This window comes from Saccopteryx bilineata, chromosome 1 (genome assembly GCF_036850765.1).
Source record: "Saccopteryx bilineata isolate mSacBil1 chromosome 1, mSacBil1_pri_phased_curated, whole genome shotgun sequence".
In the NCBI taxonomy this organism is placed as follows: domain Eukaryota; kingdom Metazoa; phylum Chordata; class Mammalia; order Chiroptera; family Emballonuridae; genus Saccopteryx; species Saccopteryx bilineata.
The window spans coordinates 376,148,719-376,166,660 of NC_089490.1; the positions used below are offsets into that span (position 1 = coordinate 376,148,719).

The window sequence follows — 17,942 nt, forward strand, 5'->3', positions numbered from 1 at the left end:
CATTGGATAAACTAAGATAAACAAACACATTCCAGCCACTTAAAGATGCCTGCATCTGACATTTATTTTATCTTGGACCAAACTTAGAATCAAACACACACATAACTTTATCCAAGCAAGAAGAGAACCGCATTCCTATTATTTCACTAATAAAAGAAGCAAGAAGGTTCTAAGTGTAGCTAAACCAAACAAAAAATATATAACCAATTATGAACTAATAAGAACCTTCCATTAAGAACTTTACACAATAAGAAATTTTCCTTTTTCTTCAATAGAAAATATTTTTTTCCACATTACAAAAAAATGGATCAGCAATCGGATTGCTTTCCACAAGTGTTTGAAATGTAAATTAAATGAAATGATTCTGAATAGATGAGAGAGCCTGGTTTGTGGTGACCATTGTAGTTTTAAGAATTTAATTGAATACAATACACAGATCAAAATGGCAATAGGGTAACCAAATTCCCTACGCTGTAAAACCCATAAAATTCTTGTAATGACTCATTATGGCTGCTCAATTTCATGACACAGTGTTATGAAATCAACGGAATAAAAACTGCTAGTTATGAAGAAAAGAAAACAACAGTGGGCTATAGACCTAAATGGATGTAGGTTTGAATCCCATCTTCCCCATTAACAAGCTGCATAAATGGGCACATTACAAAACCCTCTGAACCTCAGTTGCTGTATCTTGATGGATTGTAAGAATGCCTCTGTCATCATGTTATTAAAACAATAAGTAAATCAATCTATCACATTGTTATAAGTAACTATGTAGCATAGTAGTTGGCACAGGGTATAAGTGTTCAACAAATGGCAGCTATCAGTTACCTGTCACCAAATTTAGTATATACAGTGTTGACCTGAAGCACCATTCAAGGTGTGTGTGAAGTACCTTAGCTAATCGTGACAAGTTATATAACACATAGACACAGCAGCATGGTGATCGCCGGAGAGAAACAGGGGCGGCGGCAGGTGGAGGTGGGCGAGACGGGACTAGTCGGGACAGAAAGACTTTGCTCTGGCCGATCGGCTCAGGATGCAGTGCGCAGATGATGTTTTGTTAAGTTGTACATTTGAAACCTATACGGTTTTGGGACCCAATGTCACCCCAATAAATTTGATAATAAAAAATTGCAAAAAAAGGGGGGAAAATCTCTAATCCCTTCAAATGCAAACCTTTGTAATTCAGTAAATCTAGACTATTGGATTCAACAAGAAATCAGGCATTCACAGACTCCTTTAATGTGTTCTACTTCATGTTGTCTTTGCTGAAAGCTGCATTATACAGTGACATGTTTTATTAATCCCTTTCTAAACTGTACCACCTTACTTAAAAGTCCCTTCCCAAGATACCTACTCAAAAACAAGAGGCCCCATTTGAAAACCTGAAGATTTAAAAAATCACTAAGATCAGAACATGAATGGTCAGGCAGAACACAGAAGCTAAGCTTAAGACTTTGGGTTCAGAGAGGCCTGTGATAAATAACTTGCTAGAAGGCCTTAGTCAAATAACTTAATCTTTCTTGTGCCTCAATTGCCTTATCAGGAGAACAGAGATTAGTACCTCACAGGTTACTGGGAAATACTGCACATAAAGCCCTCATGCAAAGTCAGTATATGTTCACTAATAACTGAATGTTATCATTCATTTTCAAGTATGACCTGCCACCAACTAACAATCTGTCTTTCTTCCCCCAATCTGGCTACTTGTGGTTCTCTCCTTCCCTGTCTATCTCTAAGGAAGGAAGGAAATTTATATCTCCTTTTTTTTCTTCTTTTCAATTACATGTTCGTTATTAATATTATTGACTAATTAATACTTTCCCTGTTCTAAAATTCTACTTATTTTTTAAATATCCACAACTCAGATAATTTTACATTATTCCTTTATTTTTAGCAGTAATTTTATTTTTTATTTTTGTAAAATTACCCTTGATAAAAGCAAGAAAATGTTTTTATCTTCTCTTGGGGGCAAAGTGTGGGTGGGAAGAGACTTTGCATGGGGTTGGGGTGTGACGTTGTGTGTAAAGGGAGTTATATTTAGTGGGACACTTGATACCATGTCAACACACACACACACGCACATGCACGCACACATACAGCAAGAAAACGTAAAGCCCTCACTTGAGGCTGTGATGATATAATGTGCTGATCTCCTTATATTTGGGAAGCCTGCAAACCTAACAAGACAATCTATGGTTTGAAGTAATCAGTATGCCAAATTCAGTACCAGGTCTTAATTTTGTCCAACAGTTCCTTCCAAAATGGGAAGAAAGTAATTGCTTTAAGCCCTGACTCTTTACTCAAAATAACTTTGTTAAGGAACAGAAAAAGAAGGAGAGAAACTGAAATTACATCTATTGTGGTGCATTGTGGGGAAGGAGAGAAGAATGCAGATTAATCCCTGGGGCTTGAAGAAGAAAAAAAAACAACGAAAAGCAGAAGCCAGAAGAGCTGCTGCAGCCTGAGATACCGACCCTGAGGAGTGCCTGGGCCCTGGGCAATAGCTTATAAAACCCCAAATGTATTTACCAGTCAATTGGTATAGACTACCACAAATCTAAATAGAACCCCCCTTGAAAACTTTTATGCCTCTACTTGTTTTCAGAACATTTTTGCAACTATTACTGAGTGCTTACTACATTCCAGGAAACTTAAAGACAGCATTGAATTCTAACAGCTCAAACAGGTATCCCGGTATGTTAACTGACATTAGCTACTTTGTTTGGGGGAAGGGTGCCCTCACATTTCCTATTACTGTGTTTCTCTCGGTCCCACCATCAGACTACATTGTTTCAGGGAGAGACAAGAACACACAACAGACACATCCCTAACCCACCCCATGTCCTCAACCCTCAGAGAAAACATTTCTAGGCTGGGGAAGAAGGGAGTCATAGAAAAGTAGGTGGGTTATTCCTGGGGTGCCCACACATAGACTCACCCAGACCAGGGCCAGGGCCAGCACAGGACAAACACAATAACACCATGTAGACTTCAGAACTCTGAGAGTAGAAGGACCCTGTGCCTCTGAGTATAGGTAGAATGACAAGCCCCAGCATTCTCTCAAAAAGGAATGGTTGCCGAATGAGTTTGTAAAGACGGGTCAATAACGGCCTCAGGAAACGGGACTTGAATTTCCTGAGTTCCTGTTTTACATGGAAACTTCAAACACTGCTCCTGAGAGACTTAGAGCTAGCGACCTGGACGGAGGGTGTCCGAGATGTCCAGCGGCAGCCTTGTGGTGCCGTTGTGAAGCGCCAGTGAGTTGAGAACATTATGTCTAATCAGAGAGCAAGCAGGAGAGAAAGAAGACCTGGAACCCACGTTAACATGCAGTTCCAGGAAACCCCCACGTTCTGAGGCAGTCAGGTTCAAAGTCTGTTATTTTCTTTATCTATGCCCTTTCTTACTAAAAACAACAAAACCAGAGGATGTGAGGTTACATTGAACAATAAATTGAAGAGTCACTTTCATTATCAGGAAAAAAACAAGTGGTCTCTTCCTGTCAGATTCGGCGGCAGGGCTATGTAAATTCAGACTATAAGGCAGTTTTGAATTGAAATAAAAAGTTGTCATGTTGCACACACTTACACACTGCTATATGTCAACTGTGTGTATCAAAAAGCTGGCTGAAAAAAAGAGCTTTAAAAAGAAAACAAATATTGTCATTATTTTGCATGCAGTTGACACTTCTAGCTACAGTTAAAACATTTAAATTTAGGAATTCTCTTAAACTTTAATGAGTTGGTAAGAATTGTATTTCTTCTTTAAGAGTACTTCGATCAATTGTCAATTTCAAACAATTATACATTAAAATTGCAGTTTACGAAGTCATTTTGCAATTTATAACACCAAACCCCAACAAAATAATAATAAGTGCTATTTTTCTAATTAAATAAAGAGGATCAGAGACAGTTTTCATCTTCCAACCAATCGCTTGGCAAAAATCACTGATTATTTTTTTTCTAGTTCTAGAAAATATGCCAATTAGTTAAATTATCACTACTTAAGACCATCTATTGTGCACTCATCCTCACATATAAATATAATATTCTCATGTAACACTTAAAGGGTGTTTCTGACGATAGCTTTCTTAAAGACCTCTTGGTATTTCCACAATTGTTTATATGCTTAGTACTGTCTTACCCTAATTATGTTATTTCAGAGTATTTTAGTGAAATCCAGGACAGCAACCCTTCCTAAGTATGCTTGTCAACAATACCATACATTGATCTTTAATGAAATACACATAAATGTCACCTCTCTTGATCAAATGTGACCCGAAAACTGCTGTGTTTGAAAGCCAAAGGGCTTTTGAGATATTTCAATAATTGTCAAGAAATCAATCTTACATGAAACCGAAGGAAAACATGGAATGTCATTGAGCAATAAAGCTCCGTGCTGGCGGTGCCCTACCTCTGAGCAGGAGCCCTGGGATGTTTCTCTTCTCTTCCAGTCCCCTCACGAGTGCCACCGTCAGCCGCCCTGTCTCCCCAAGAGAACCTTCTGGCATTAAATGGATGTCTGAGGGCTCTGGCAGTTGCTTCAAACCAGGGATGCTGGCACTTTTTTGCAAAACCTAATAAATAAAATATAGAAATAATGTAGCTAATATTCATTGAGTGGAAACATCTAAACTGTATATGCCAAAAATTTAGCATTCAGCTTCTCGTGGTCCTTCCTCAGTCTTCCTCATCCTGCAGATAAATCATTTGCATTCGGCCAGAACAAAAGACGGCAGTCAGAAGGAGAGTTAGTGTGTCACTATCGAGTTCATAAAACAATGTTTATATAAATATATATTTATGTAAATATTAATGTACAGATCAGTATTTATATATATCGTGTGTATGGTTTTAAACAATCTGTAACATGAAGCTGTGCTTTCTTGCTTGCCTCCTTGAAAACAACTTGAATATTTGTCTCTTTTCAAAATACTTTTTAGAAATCTGTTTCTGTCTCGCCTCTGGCTCACCGCACTGACCTCTTCTGCTAGGCTGCTGCCATGTTCCGGATGAGCTGTGGTCCAGGCGCCACGGTGCCTGCGATACTCTGTCAGGGTCACATCCGTTTGCACACTGAGCTCCTCTAGATAGGTCAGAACGAACTGAGGATACACCTGTAGGAGAGGGGGGGAAATGTAATACTAGCCCTGAAAGCAACAGCCAAAAATCTATACAACCAGAATGATGGGAGGATAAATTAGATTAATAGTACAAACGTGTGGCTAATAAACTTGGCGCTTGGTTATCAACTCCAGATCAAAATAAAGCAAATAATTTTAATACTATGATTTCTAATTAGTTGTTCAATCTGATCAAGTTTAGCTGGATCATGAATTTTCACCCTTAGATAAGATTAAAATACTAAAGCCATGTTATATATTAATTATAACAGCTAGTATTTATTGAGTTACTTCTACATAAAAGGTATTGTTGTAAGGACATAGCATATATGTAATATGCAGTTGCTGTATTGTTTGGGAATATTCAATTCCACTCTGGAAGACAAATGAGATGAATGAAATTTATTAGCTGCATTAAGTACATATGATTAAATTAGTAGCCTGAGAAGTGTCAGACAGAAAGTAAGGAGAGCTAGAGCATATGTATATGAACATAGATAGAAAGGAGAATGAAAAATACACATTTAATAGTCATGATTTACTAAATGACAAAGCAACAAGAATTTATGTTATACTCTAAACATCAATGAAGCACGTGAGACCCATAAAACTCATGAGATCTTTAAGTGGCCACCCATTACTGACTCTCATTTTGGATCTTCTGCTGGATAAAATCCATAGCTGCCCCTTGGGCTTACTGGGGAGCACAGTTACGGGCCAAGTGTGTTTGCCATGCAGCTCTCTGGTAGAGCAAATGTGTCACTGCCTCAGGCACCCTTGTGCAAATTTCAACTCTGGTGTTTGTAACCCCTCGTTAGCAGGGCAGGGTAATGCCCCATGAAGAGAGGATATGTGGATATTGCAGAGAGGCAGGCAGCATGGCCCTTCAAAACCCACCTGCATCTTAAGTGTATTAACCTAGCCATCTCTCTTCCCATACATTTTGTTATATGTTTTAAGTCTGATTTGAGAGTTTTAATTTGATCTATGTACCGTTTTGTTCCATGACCTCTAAGATAGCATATCTAGGAGTATATTTGGAGAATACCATTGTATCAAAGTAATTTTCGACATGACAATATATTTACATTCTAATCCTTGCAACAGCCCTTTGAAATAAGTTTTATTATTGTATCCATTTTAAAGGGGAAAAAAAAAACAGACAAAGGGAGGTTAAGCAGCTTTGCTCAGTGTCCTCCAGCTTGTACTAGGACATAAAGTCTAGATGTGTAGCCTCAAGTATAATATAAATTTCTTTATTAAAATTCTAATAAAATATATGAGAAGGTGTTCAGTGAATAATTAAAGGGCGCTAAGGTCCTTATATTGTTCTGGGAAAAGAGATATTGAAAAATTAACCTCCATTAGAAAATGTGCAACTGCCTGACCTGTGGTGGCAGAGTGGATAAACAGTTAACCGGGAACACTGAGGTCGTCAGTTCAAAACCCAGGGCTTGCCTGGTCAAGGCACGTACAGAAAGCAACTACTACAAGTTGATACTTCCTGCTCCTCCCACCTCCCTTTCTCTCATGCTCTCCTCTCTCTAAAATCAATAAATAAAATATTTTTTAAAAATGTATAACTAAATGTGAATGTTAAAATTGTAAGAAACTCCAAATCCGTAAATGTATGTTACTAAGTGAAAAAGCCAACTTGAATAGGTTGTATATTGTATGATGCCAATTATATGACATTCCGAAAATGGCAAATCTGTGGACACAGATTTGTGTAAAAGAGACCAGCGGTTGCTGGGAGTTAGGAGGGAGGGAGGGATGAATAGTGAAGCACAGAGGATTTTGGGGCAGTGACACTATTCTGGTTAAAATTATAATGGTGGATACATGTCACTATACATTTGTCCAAACCCATAGAAGGTGCAACACCTAGAGTGAAACCTCCTGTAAAGTATAGACTTTGGTAATGATGTGTCAATATAGGTTCATCCGTTGTAACAAATGAACCACTCCAGTGCAGGATGTTGATAGTGGGGGAGGGTGTGTGTGTGGGGGGAGTGAGTGTGTGTGTGGACATGGGGTGTATAGGAACTTGGTACTCTCCACTCAATTTTGCTATGAACTTAAAACTGCTCTACAAAATCAAGTTTTTTTAAAAAAAATGTAACATCACCAAAAGTAGAAGTGAAAAAGAAGATAAATTATACTACATAAAAATTTAAAATTTTTGTACCATAAACAATGTCACCAAGAACATGAAAAAACAACCTACACAATGGGAGAAAATATATGCAATAATATGTCTAATAAGGGATAGGTATCTTAAATAAATAAAAATCTTACAACTCAATAATGAAAAGACAAATAACTTGGTTTGAAAATGAGCAAAGGATCTTAGCAGGAGGTATTCCTTCAAAGGAGGCATACAAATGGCCAATAAACACCTGAAAAGATGTTCAAGGTCTCTAGTCATTTAGAAAATACAAATCAAAATCTCAGTGAGATACCATTTCACACCTACTAGGATGTCTATAATCAAAAGACAAAGAATGACAATAGTTCATTAGGATGTGAAGAAGGTGGAAGCCAGCCTCATATGTTGATGGTAAGAATATAATATGGTGTAATTGCATTGAAAAACAGCGTGGCCAGCCATCAATGTTAAACATGGAGTTATCATATGACCCAGGAATTCCACTCCTAGTTATATATATGAGAAAAGAAAGCATACATCCACAAACAAACTTCCTTACAAATATTCATAGCAGCATTATTCACAGTAGTCAAAATAGTGGATACAAATTTTACATTTTTTGATAATAAATAAAATGCAATATTTCCATACAATGGAATATTATTTGGCAATAAAAAGAAATAAATTATTAATGCAAGATACAGCATGGTTGAACTTGGACAACATTATGCTAAGTGGAAGAAATCAGTTATCAAAGACCACATACTGCATGACTCCATTTATATGAAATGTCCAACACAGGTAAATCTATAGATGCAGACAGGGCTGGGATGGGAGATGCAAAGAGTGGAGGAAAGAGGTGTGTGGTACAAGGTATATTTTATGGAGAACAAAAATGTTCTAAAATTAGACATGGTGATAGATGCACAAACCTGTGAATATACTGAGGAATACTAAATGGTGCAGTTCAAATGAGTGAACTGCACAGTCAAAAGCTTAAGTGTGTGTAGAAGAGACAGACCTTCCAGCCTTGTCAAGTCTTAGGTTGACTGAGGCCTCATGAGAGACTGAATTGGAACTACCTGGCTATCCATCTCCAGGTCCCCAGCCCCCAAAATGGTGAGATAATAAATGTCTGTTAAGTTACTATGTTTGGCCCCGGCCAGTTGGCTCAGTGGCAGAGCGTCAGCCTGGCGTGCAGGAGTCCCGGGTTCGATTCCCGGCCAGGGCACACAGGAGAAGCGCCATCTGGTTCTCCACCCCTCCTCCTCTCTTTCTTCTCTGTGTCTCTCTACCCCTCCTGCAGCCAAGGCTCCACTGGAGCAAAGTTTGCCCGGGCGCTGAGGATGGCTCTGTGGCCTCTGCCTCAGGCACTAGAATGGCTCTGATTGTGGCAGAGGGACGCCCCAAGATGGGCAGAGCATCGCCCCCTGGTGGGTATGCTGGGTGGATCCCGGTCAGGCGCATGCAGTAGTCTGTCTGACTGCCTCCCCATTTCCAGCTTCGGAAAAATATTGTACAAAAAAAAAAAAGTTACTATTTTGAGGATAATTTGTAATATAGATGTACTAAACACATTTGTAATACATGTATAACTAACACAAATAAAATATAAATACAGAAAAAGGAAATGAGTGTTTGTTTTCTCACAATCTTCATCAACACTGGATATTCTTAATTTTACACTTCCCCATATTTAATAGGGAGAAAATACTATCTCACTGTTTTACAATTATTTAAATTCTAGTGAGGCTGAACTTTTTAAAATTTTATTTTCTACTACAGTTGACATTCAGTATTATTTTGTATTAGTACCAGGTGTACAGCATAGTGGTTAGACAGTCCCAGACCTTACAAAGTGACCACCCTGATAGCCCAGTACCCACCGGGCACCACACATAGTTATTAGAATATTACTGACCACATTCCCTGTGCTGTACTTTTTGTCCCCATGACTACTTAGTACTGTAACTACCAATCTGTACTTCTTAATCCCTTCACCTTTCTCACCCAGCCCTCCCACCCCCATCTCATCTGGCAGCCATCAGTGTGTTCTTTGTATCCATGAGTCTGTTTCTATTTTGTCATTCTTTAGATTTCATATATAAGTGAAATCATATGGTATTTGTCTTTCTCTGTCTAACATTTCACTTAGCATGATACCCTTTAGATCCATCCATGCTGTCACAAATAGTAAGATATCATCATTCCTTTTCATGGCCAAGTATACATGCATATTATATACCACTACTTTTTTATCCACTCATTTATTCATAGGCACTTAGGTTGCTTTCAGATTTTAGCTATTGTAAATAGTGCTGCAATGAACATAGGGGTGCATATATTTTTTTCAAACCAGTGTTTTTGGTTTCTTTGGCTATGTACCCAGAAACAGAATCTCTGGGTCTTAAGGCATTTCCATTTTTAATTTTTTGAGGAACCTCCTTAGTGTTTTCCATAGTAGCTGCACCAATCTGCAATCCTACCAGCAGTGCACAAGGGTTCCCTTTTCTCCACATTCTCTCAAACACTTGTTTGTTGACTTATTGAAGATAGTCATTCTGACAGTTGTGAGGTGATATCTCATTGTGATTTTAATATGTATTTATCTGATTATTAACGACATTGGGCATCTTTTCATATGTCTATTGGCCATCTTCGTCTCTGAACAAGTGCCTATTCAGGTCCTCCACCCACTTAATTGTTTTTTGGATGTTGTAAGTTTTTTGTAAATTTTAAATATTAACCTCTTATCTGACATGTCATTGGCAAATATTATATCTCCTCCCATTCAGTAGGTTCTCATTTGTTTATTTGGTGGTTTCCTTTGCTGTGCAAAAGTGTTTTAGTTTGATGTATTCCCAGTTTATTTTTTTTCTTTCGTTTCCCTTGTCCATGGAGATATGTCAAAAAAAAATGCTGTTAGGAGAAATGTCCGAGATTTTACTGCCTGTGTTTTCTTCTAGAATTTTTATGGTTCCAAGTATTACATCTACATCTTTAATCTATTTTGAGTTTATTCTTGTATATGGTGTAAGTGATCTAGTTTTATTTTTTTTACTATATTGGTTCAGTTTTCTGAACACCACTTTTTGAATAGACTGTCTTTATCTCATTGTGTGTTCTTGTTGAACTTTTCTATTTGGTTGGCTATTTTACTTTTTTTTCAATCATACATTTCCTTTTCATGTACTTTGCCTGTTTTTCTATTGAAGTGTTTATAATTTTCTATTGTTATGTCGGGCTTCTTATATATTAAGTATTATTCCATTTTATGACATTTATATTGTAAAGATTTTCTCTATTTGCCATAGTTTTTCTTATGCTATTAGAGATTTAGAACTTTTTAAATTTTTTATATATTCAGAACCATTAGTCTTTTTATTTATAGATTATATCTTTGCATGCTCAAAAAGATATCTACTCATAGTACCATGTGCTACATTCTTCAACCCATGCTTTCTTCTCGTTATTTTATGGTTCCATTTTTTAAGTTTAAATATTTAATTTAGCTGAAACTAGTGGTTTGTATAATGGAAGTAATCTAACTTTATCTTATTGCAAATTAATAGAAGGATGGTTAACATTAAAAGCAAACAAACAAAAGAAAATAAACCTACCCAAGTAAAAACAATAAATACTATATTTAAATTTGTTCAGTTGTATTATCATTAATAGCTACAAATTATTGATTAGCTAGAATCAATATGCCAGAATCTATTGATAGGCCAGAATCCATGCCAAATACTCAAAATGCTGGTGTAAGTATCTCTATTTTGCAGACAAAGAATGTGAAGCTTAGAAAGGTTAAATGACTTGCCTAAGGCCACACAACTAATCAGTGGTAGAGCCAAGATTAGTTATTAATATCCTAAAGCAGTAATTCTTTTTTTTAAAAAAATGAATGGAATGAGCTCCATTTATGATCCAGCTGCAAATAATTATCAAATTATCTTCCATTTTAGCCTTAACTAGATGGATATAGTTTGGATATGACTAAATTTAGATCTAATTAAAATTTCTAAACCTCCATAAGCATGAATTGTTTCATTAGAAAATAGTTTTGCTCTGTGAAACTGGAATAACTAATTTTAAAAATCAGCATTTATGTTTAGAAATTTAACATTAAAATTTTTAGAATCAAAATTCTCTTTAAAATAACATGCTTGGGCCTACATATATTGACACAGTAGATAAAATGTTGACCTGGAATGCTGAGGTCACAGGTTCAAAACCCAGGTTTGCCTGGTCAAGGCACATACGAGAAGCAATTGCTACCAGTCGTTGCTTCCTGCTCCTTCATTCCTTCCTTTCTCTCTCTCTCTCTCCCCTCTCAATAAAATCAATAAATAAAATCTTTTTTTTAAAGTAACATGCTTGAAACACAAAATATGTATTATTTGCTAGATATTAATACTACTATTAGGAATAATTAGAAAATTATAAATTGTGAAATAAGGAGAGGGGAAAAAAACAGCACAGTAGTAGTAGATGTTTTAGTTACCTTAATTTGGGAAGGGAAAAGAAGAAAAAGACACTTAAATTTTGGTCCTTCTCTTCTATGTCTGTTGGTGGGAAGGAAGACCTTACAGAAGACAGAGTTAACATTATTGGGTAACAGGTGTCAGCTCCACACAGGTATCTAAGAAAGAAGTCCCTGCATATGGGTAGAAGCCAAAGAGGCAGAGGGATATTTCAGCACAGTCCACACATTTTACTTTTTTTTTTTTTTTTTTCTCTTTTTTTTTTCTTTTTTTTCTGAAGCTGGAAACGGGGAGAGACAGTCAGACAGACTCCCGCATGTGCCCGACTGGGATCCACCCAGCAAGCCCACCAGGGGCGACACTCTGCCCACCAGGGGGCGATGCTCTGCCCCTCTGGGGCGTCGCTCCGTCGCGACCAGAGCCACTCTAGCGCCTGGGGCAGAGGCCAAGGAGCCATCCCCAGCGCCCGGGCCATCCCCGCTCCAATGGAGCCTCGGCTGCGGGAGGGGAAGAGAGAGACAGAGAGGAAGGAGGGGGTGGGGGTGGAGAAGCAAATGGGCGCCTCCCCTATGCGCCCTGGCCGGGAATCGAACCCAGGTCCCCCGCACGCCAGGCCGACGCTCTACCGCCGAGCCAACCAGCCAGGGCCCACACATTTTACTTTTGATTGGTACTGAAATATACAAGCTTTGGTTTCTCTGTGATTCTCTTTCCCCCACCCGAGAGCCTCACTCTGGTTCCGGAATGCAGTGGAGTCAGAAATAGGATAAGGGAAAGCAGGGTGAATCTCAGAATGAATTTAGAATAATAAAATTTGGCCCTGGCTGGTTGGCTCAGCGGTAGAGCGTCGGCCTGGCGTGCGGGGGACGCGGGTTCGATTCCCAGCCAGGGCACACAGGAGAAGCGCCCATTTGCTTCTCCACCCCCCACCCTCCTTCCTCTCTGTCTCTCTCTTCCCCTCCCGCAGCCAAGGCTCCATTGGAGCAAAAGATGGCCCGGGCACTGGGGATGGCTCCTTGGCCTCTGCCCCAGGCGCTAGAGTGGCTCTGGTCGTGGCAGAGCGACGCCCCGGATGGGCAGAGCATTGCCCCCTGGTGGGCAGAGCATCGCCCCTGGTGGGCGTGCCGGGTGGATCTCGGTCAGGCACATGCGGGAGTCTGTCTGACTGTCTCTCCCCATTTCCAGCTTCAGAAAAATACAAAAAAAAAACCAAAAACCTAGAATAATAAATTTTAACAATGCTTTGACATGTGATGGCTGTGTCTAATTCCTTGCTTTTGAATGGAGCTAAATGTGTATAGTCCTCGTTGAATAAGTGAGTGGGTTTGGGAGTTTAGCTAGTGTGCCAACAAATAACCACTCAGGAAAATGCTGTTATGATACTTTTAAAATTTAAACTCCATCAGACTCTCTCAATTTCTAAAATGCTGGAGGTTGTCATGAAATGACAGCTGAACTATGTAATTCTAGAGAAATAAAGCTACTACGTTTATCAGTCAGGGTCCAATAAGGAGATAGAAACAACATAGTAATTTGAACACGACAAATACAAACAATTAGTAACAGAGAATTAGAGTGACAGCATTGGCCAGTAAGAGTTAAAGAGGACGCTAATGAACATCTGACTAGCAGACAGAGAAGCAGCCAGTATTTCTAGGACTAAGACAGCAGCCGGAGGGGAAGGCCTGCTCCAAGGCTGAGATCAGACCCCATCGACGAGGGCCCAGCCCTGGCTCACAAGAAGTCACAGTCCCTGAGGTGGGCTTCACAGTAAATCTGCCTTTGGAGCACCAAAGGAGCTGTCCACAGGAGGGACTAAGAAGCCACCCAAGAGAAATATGCTCCAGGAAACCATTCATAAGAAGGTGTCCCACGTTATCAGATGGTGGTGCAGTGGATAGAGCAATAGTCTGTGATGCTGAGGACCCAGCTTCAAAACCCCAAGTCACCGACTTCAGCATGGGCTCACCAGCTTGAGCGTGGGGTCACCAACTTGAGCATGGGATCAGAGACATAACCCTATGGTCACTGGTTTGAGCCCAAAGGTTGCTGACTTGAAGGCCAAGGTCGCTGGTGTGAGCAAGGTAGTTACTCGCTCTGCTGTAGCCCCCTGGTCAAGATGGTCAAGGCACATATCAGAAAGCAATCAATGAACAACTAAGATGCTGCAACAAAGAATTGATGTTTCTCATCTCTTTTCCTTCCTGTTTCTCTCTCGCTAAAAAAAAAAAAAGAAGGTGCCCACTGGCGGAACTCTTGTGAAGCTTTCCAAGTTGGTGCCAGGCAACAAACAGTACATCTGAAAGTGAGGTGGACAATACTGATAACCAGCATGCTATGTGTTAGAGGTTGAATTGTAACTGACCCCCAACCCTGGTACCTGGAAATAAGGTCTCTGCCAATATAATGAAATAAATACTAACTAGGTCATTAGGGTGGGCCCTAATCCAATATGACCTGTATGCTCATTGAAAGAGGGAAATGTGGACACAGACGTACACAGAGAGACACCATGTGAAGACTCAGACACAAACGGAGATGCCACGGGAAGGTGGAAGCAGAGATCAGAGTTTTGCAACCACACATCAAGGAAAGTCTGAGATGACCAAAGATGAAGAGGTTAGGAAGACTCCTCTCCTAAAGGATTTAGATGGTGTACTGGCTCTGCTAACACCTTGAGCTCAGGACTCAGTCTCTCAGACAGTAAGAAGATAAATTTCTGTTGTTTTAAGGCCCCAGTTTGTGGTACTTTGTCATAACAGCTCAAAAAAATCAATACATGATGTATTCCATTCATTCTAGTAACTTAGCATTTCTGAAATAATGATGGTGAAATTCTGAGACTAACACTAAAGATACCTAATGGTGTGAATCTAATGTTTGCTTTTCTTAAGTACAAATGGTTGATCAACATTCCACGTAGACTTGGGATCACAGAACAGGAAGAAAATCATGAGAAGTCAAGGCCAGTCTCCTGATGACCTGAAATGCTGGTTGTCTCATAACAATAAATTGCAGGAAATTATTTTTGGTTTTGGAAAACTAGTGTTTTAAAGTCAAACAAAATCTCAAAGGAAAGTACTGAATTAAGTTAAAACAATAAACTTCTGGGTACAGAGTAAAATCATTTGTGCACAAAGAATCATTTCTTGCTCTCAGAAATAGATAGTGGCTTTTATACAAATCTGGGAACAGAAAAACTGAGGAATCAAAGCTGTGGCTTAGGAAGTCCTTACCTTAGAATAAATACAGCTGTCAGTTCCAAACACCCACCTCTGAGAATCATCTTCTTTATGTCTGTAGTGAAAATGTAATTTAGAGATTGACAACTGTTCTCCACACTGAAACATTCTGTAGGTTTCAAATAAAAGCATCATTTTTCATATTGCCTGGCAGGGGGACTGCCCACACTCTGCCAAGGATTCCACTGTCATCACTGCTACCTCAGTAGCTAACGCCTTCCCTAAGACAGCCGATTTTTTTGGTACCCAAAGTGCTGCGAAGTCTGTGTGTCAGGGGAGGGGAAATGCGGTGTTGTGTGTGTGTGTGTGTCTGTGTGTCTGTGTGTCTGTGTGTTACACCGATGGCAACAGTGATTAAGAATTTTAGAGACTAAATAAAATCATCAAGAATAGTATAGAAATTTCTGTCCCCTCCCCAAAAAAAAAATTTCTGTCCCCTCCCCCCCAAAAAAATTGTAAGATAGAAATTAAGTCTAAGGATTAAGAAATGGGGTGGGAAAACATACCATGGAAAATTAGAAACCTCAGACACCTGTTTCTGAAACAACCAGAAAATTTCATTAAGAAACATCACATTTTCTGAGCTAAGTCTGAGAAAGAAAAACTAAAACGTGACGAAGTTAATCATGCCTAAATTAACTAATCGGGTATTCATTAATGTTTAGAAATCTTACAAAAGTATATAGAACAAACGAATGAAATTAAGTGTAAGGGGATGTTAAAGAAGACTATTCTGATTGCCTCTGAGTTTTGACAGAATCATCAATGGTTGAGAAAAAGTTGTCAGGTAATGCTTAAGGCCAGGAGCTCTATGATCTGGGCAGAACAGGGAAACTCCAAAACTGTTTTAATGAACACTAGCCTTTCACCCACATCTAGTTTACAGAAGAAAATGTGAACAACTCTTGCGCATGTCTCAGACTTTGATTCTGAAGGTCTGGACCCCTAGGAATCCACAGTCATAGATACTGCAAGTGATTCTAATTATAAGAACTCTGGGGAATCTGGATTTGTGTAGATGATGGTCCAGCTCTTCAAAAACACTGAACAAGAATGATGAGAGCAGGTAAGGAAGAAAGAGCTACCTACATCAAATATTATGAAAGCAGAACTGACTTGGTGATTGACTAAATGGGGTGGAGGTTAGAGAGAACAGATTGGTTAATTCTTAGATGTCAAATCTGGTTAATAAAGAGAACCATGACACTACTAAAGAGAGTGAAATTTGAATGGAGAAGTGGGAAGCAGAGATGTGAGAATAATGAAGAGTTCTAATATTAGGTAAAACATTTTTTACGGAACATCATTCAAAGTTTAACTGATATCTAAGCTAAGAATCCCATTCTCAGGCTTTAGACAAATATAATTGTTGTTCACTTTCAGCATTGGGTGGAGTGAGAGTTACCAGTCTTTCTAGAGATCTTTTTATTTCTACTTACTAAAGGGGAAAAAAGGAAGCTCCACTGTTATCTAAGAAGACAGTTTTCCTTTCCTCCATTAATCAGAGGTTAGGAGCAAGAAGGCATCCCATGGCCACATCTCAGTTTGGGGGCAATGTCATAGGCTCATGGTCATCGTTTCCCAGTTGATTGTATGGAGGACTATCTACGTGCTTCACAGTTACAACTCTATCTTCCCAGACAGCTTCAGATGGCTCTGGTGTCTTCCAATGCCAGCTGGAGAAAAAGTAGGATCCACAGAGGATGGGGGAAAGGTATTTCCACTTGATAATTCTCAACATAGTAAGAGTAAAGTTTCATCCATCAATGCACATGTTATGAAATTACACATGGGTAATTTTCTACTTGATGTTGGCATTTCCAATGGTGTTGTCTATATGTTTAAATATTACTTAAGTGTTCCAATGCATGGCAAACAGCCCTTTCTACATTGTGTATTTGAAAGAGTCTGTCACTCTGCTTCAACAGATCTCTTAGTCCCCTAAACTTTAAGACTGGACCAAGGAGATAATTTCCAATCTCTCTGATACTTGGTGATGTGCTGTCTGTTTACTGGTTTATCTTTCTATCTCTGTTCTTACCTACCATTACACAGATACACTTGTTCGCTGTGTTCAATGGTATTTGTTCAAGAAGTGTTTAACCTAGTCTAGATTAATGTTGGCCAGTTATCACTCTATTTCCAGTAAGACCTCAGTGGGGAAAAAAGTAGACACAAAAAAGTGTAACAGAAAGATTAACATTGAAATAAGAAAAACAGTCAAGATTTCTTATTGAATGCAGGTAATGAAAATGAATAAAGCAGACCAGAGTTAGTGTGAGGCTGGTATTGGGGTTCATGGAGAATACAGCACATCAGCACACTGGAGGGTATATGTCCTATCCAAAGGGGAATCCGTTCCTGTACGACTGGTGTCATGAAAGAATGAAAGTCCGGAGCAGCCCACTCTTCTGACTTCAAAACAGAACAAAACAAAACAACAGAATTATGTATTTTTGTGTGAAATCTCTCTATATCTATAGGCTTACTAATTAGAAAACTATAATAATGTGCAGGCCAAACATAATCAATAGGTCCCTAGTATTTAGTCTAATTTAACCTCTGTGTGTGTGTGTGTGTGTGTGTTGCTTTAATGAGTTTAAGAATTTAACACTATGGCCAGATCTTACATACCACATTCTTTAAAAAATTAAGGAACATTAACATGTAATGGTGGCCTAAAGAAGAACTTTAGCTTTTTGGTTTGTGCATAAGATGATCAAAAAGTCTTCAGGAGAAAAATATCTTTGATTTTGAAGTTTATAATTTTCAAAATTTTTATGATTTTCCGATTACTCAGTAACGACATCATTGTTCTGCCTTTCATCTACGCATGGTCAGATGCACATCACAGAAAAATACTAAAGAGACGAACACGTGCCAGCACTTGCTTTATTGAATAAGAATCAGATGAGTGACACCAAATGAGACACAAATGA

At 38.8% G+C, this 17,942-nt stretch overlaps 1 protein-coding gene across 1 annotated transcript in view; it reads right to left on the reverse strand.

The window, feature by feature from the left end:
* The window catches only part of DCDC1 (doublecortin domain containing 1), a 433,887-nt gene that overhangs the window by 179,822 nt on the left and 236,123 nt on the right, over nt 1–17,942 (reverse strand). The window contains 4 exon segments of the mRNA XM_066253876.1: nt 4,420–4,451; nt 4,454–4,582; nt 4,988–5,122; nt 14,998–15,058. Of these exon segments, the coding sequence (XP_066109973.1) occupies nt 4,420–4,451; nt 4,454–4,582; nt 4,988–5,122; nt 14,998–15,058 (357 nt within the window).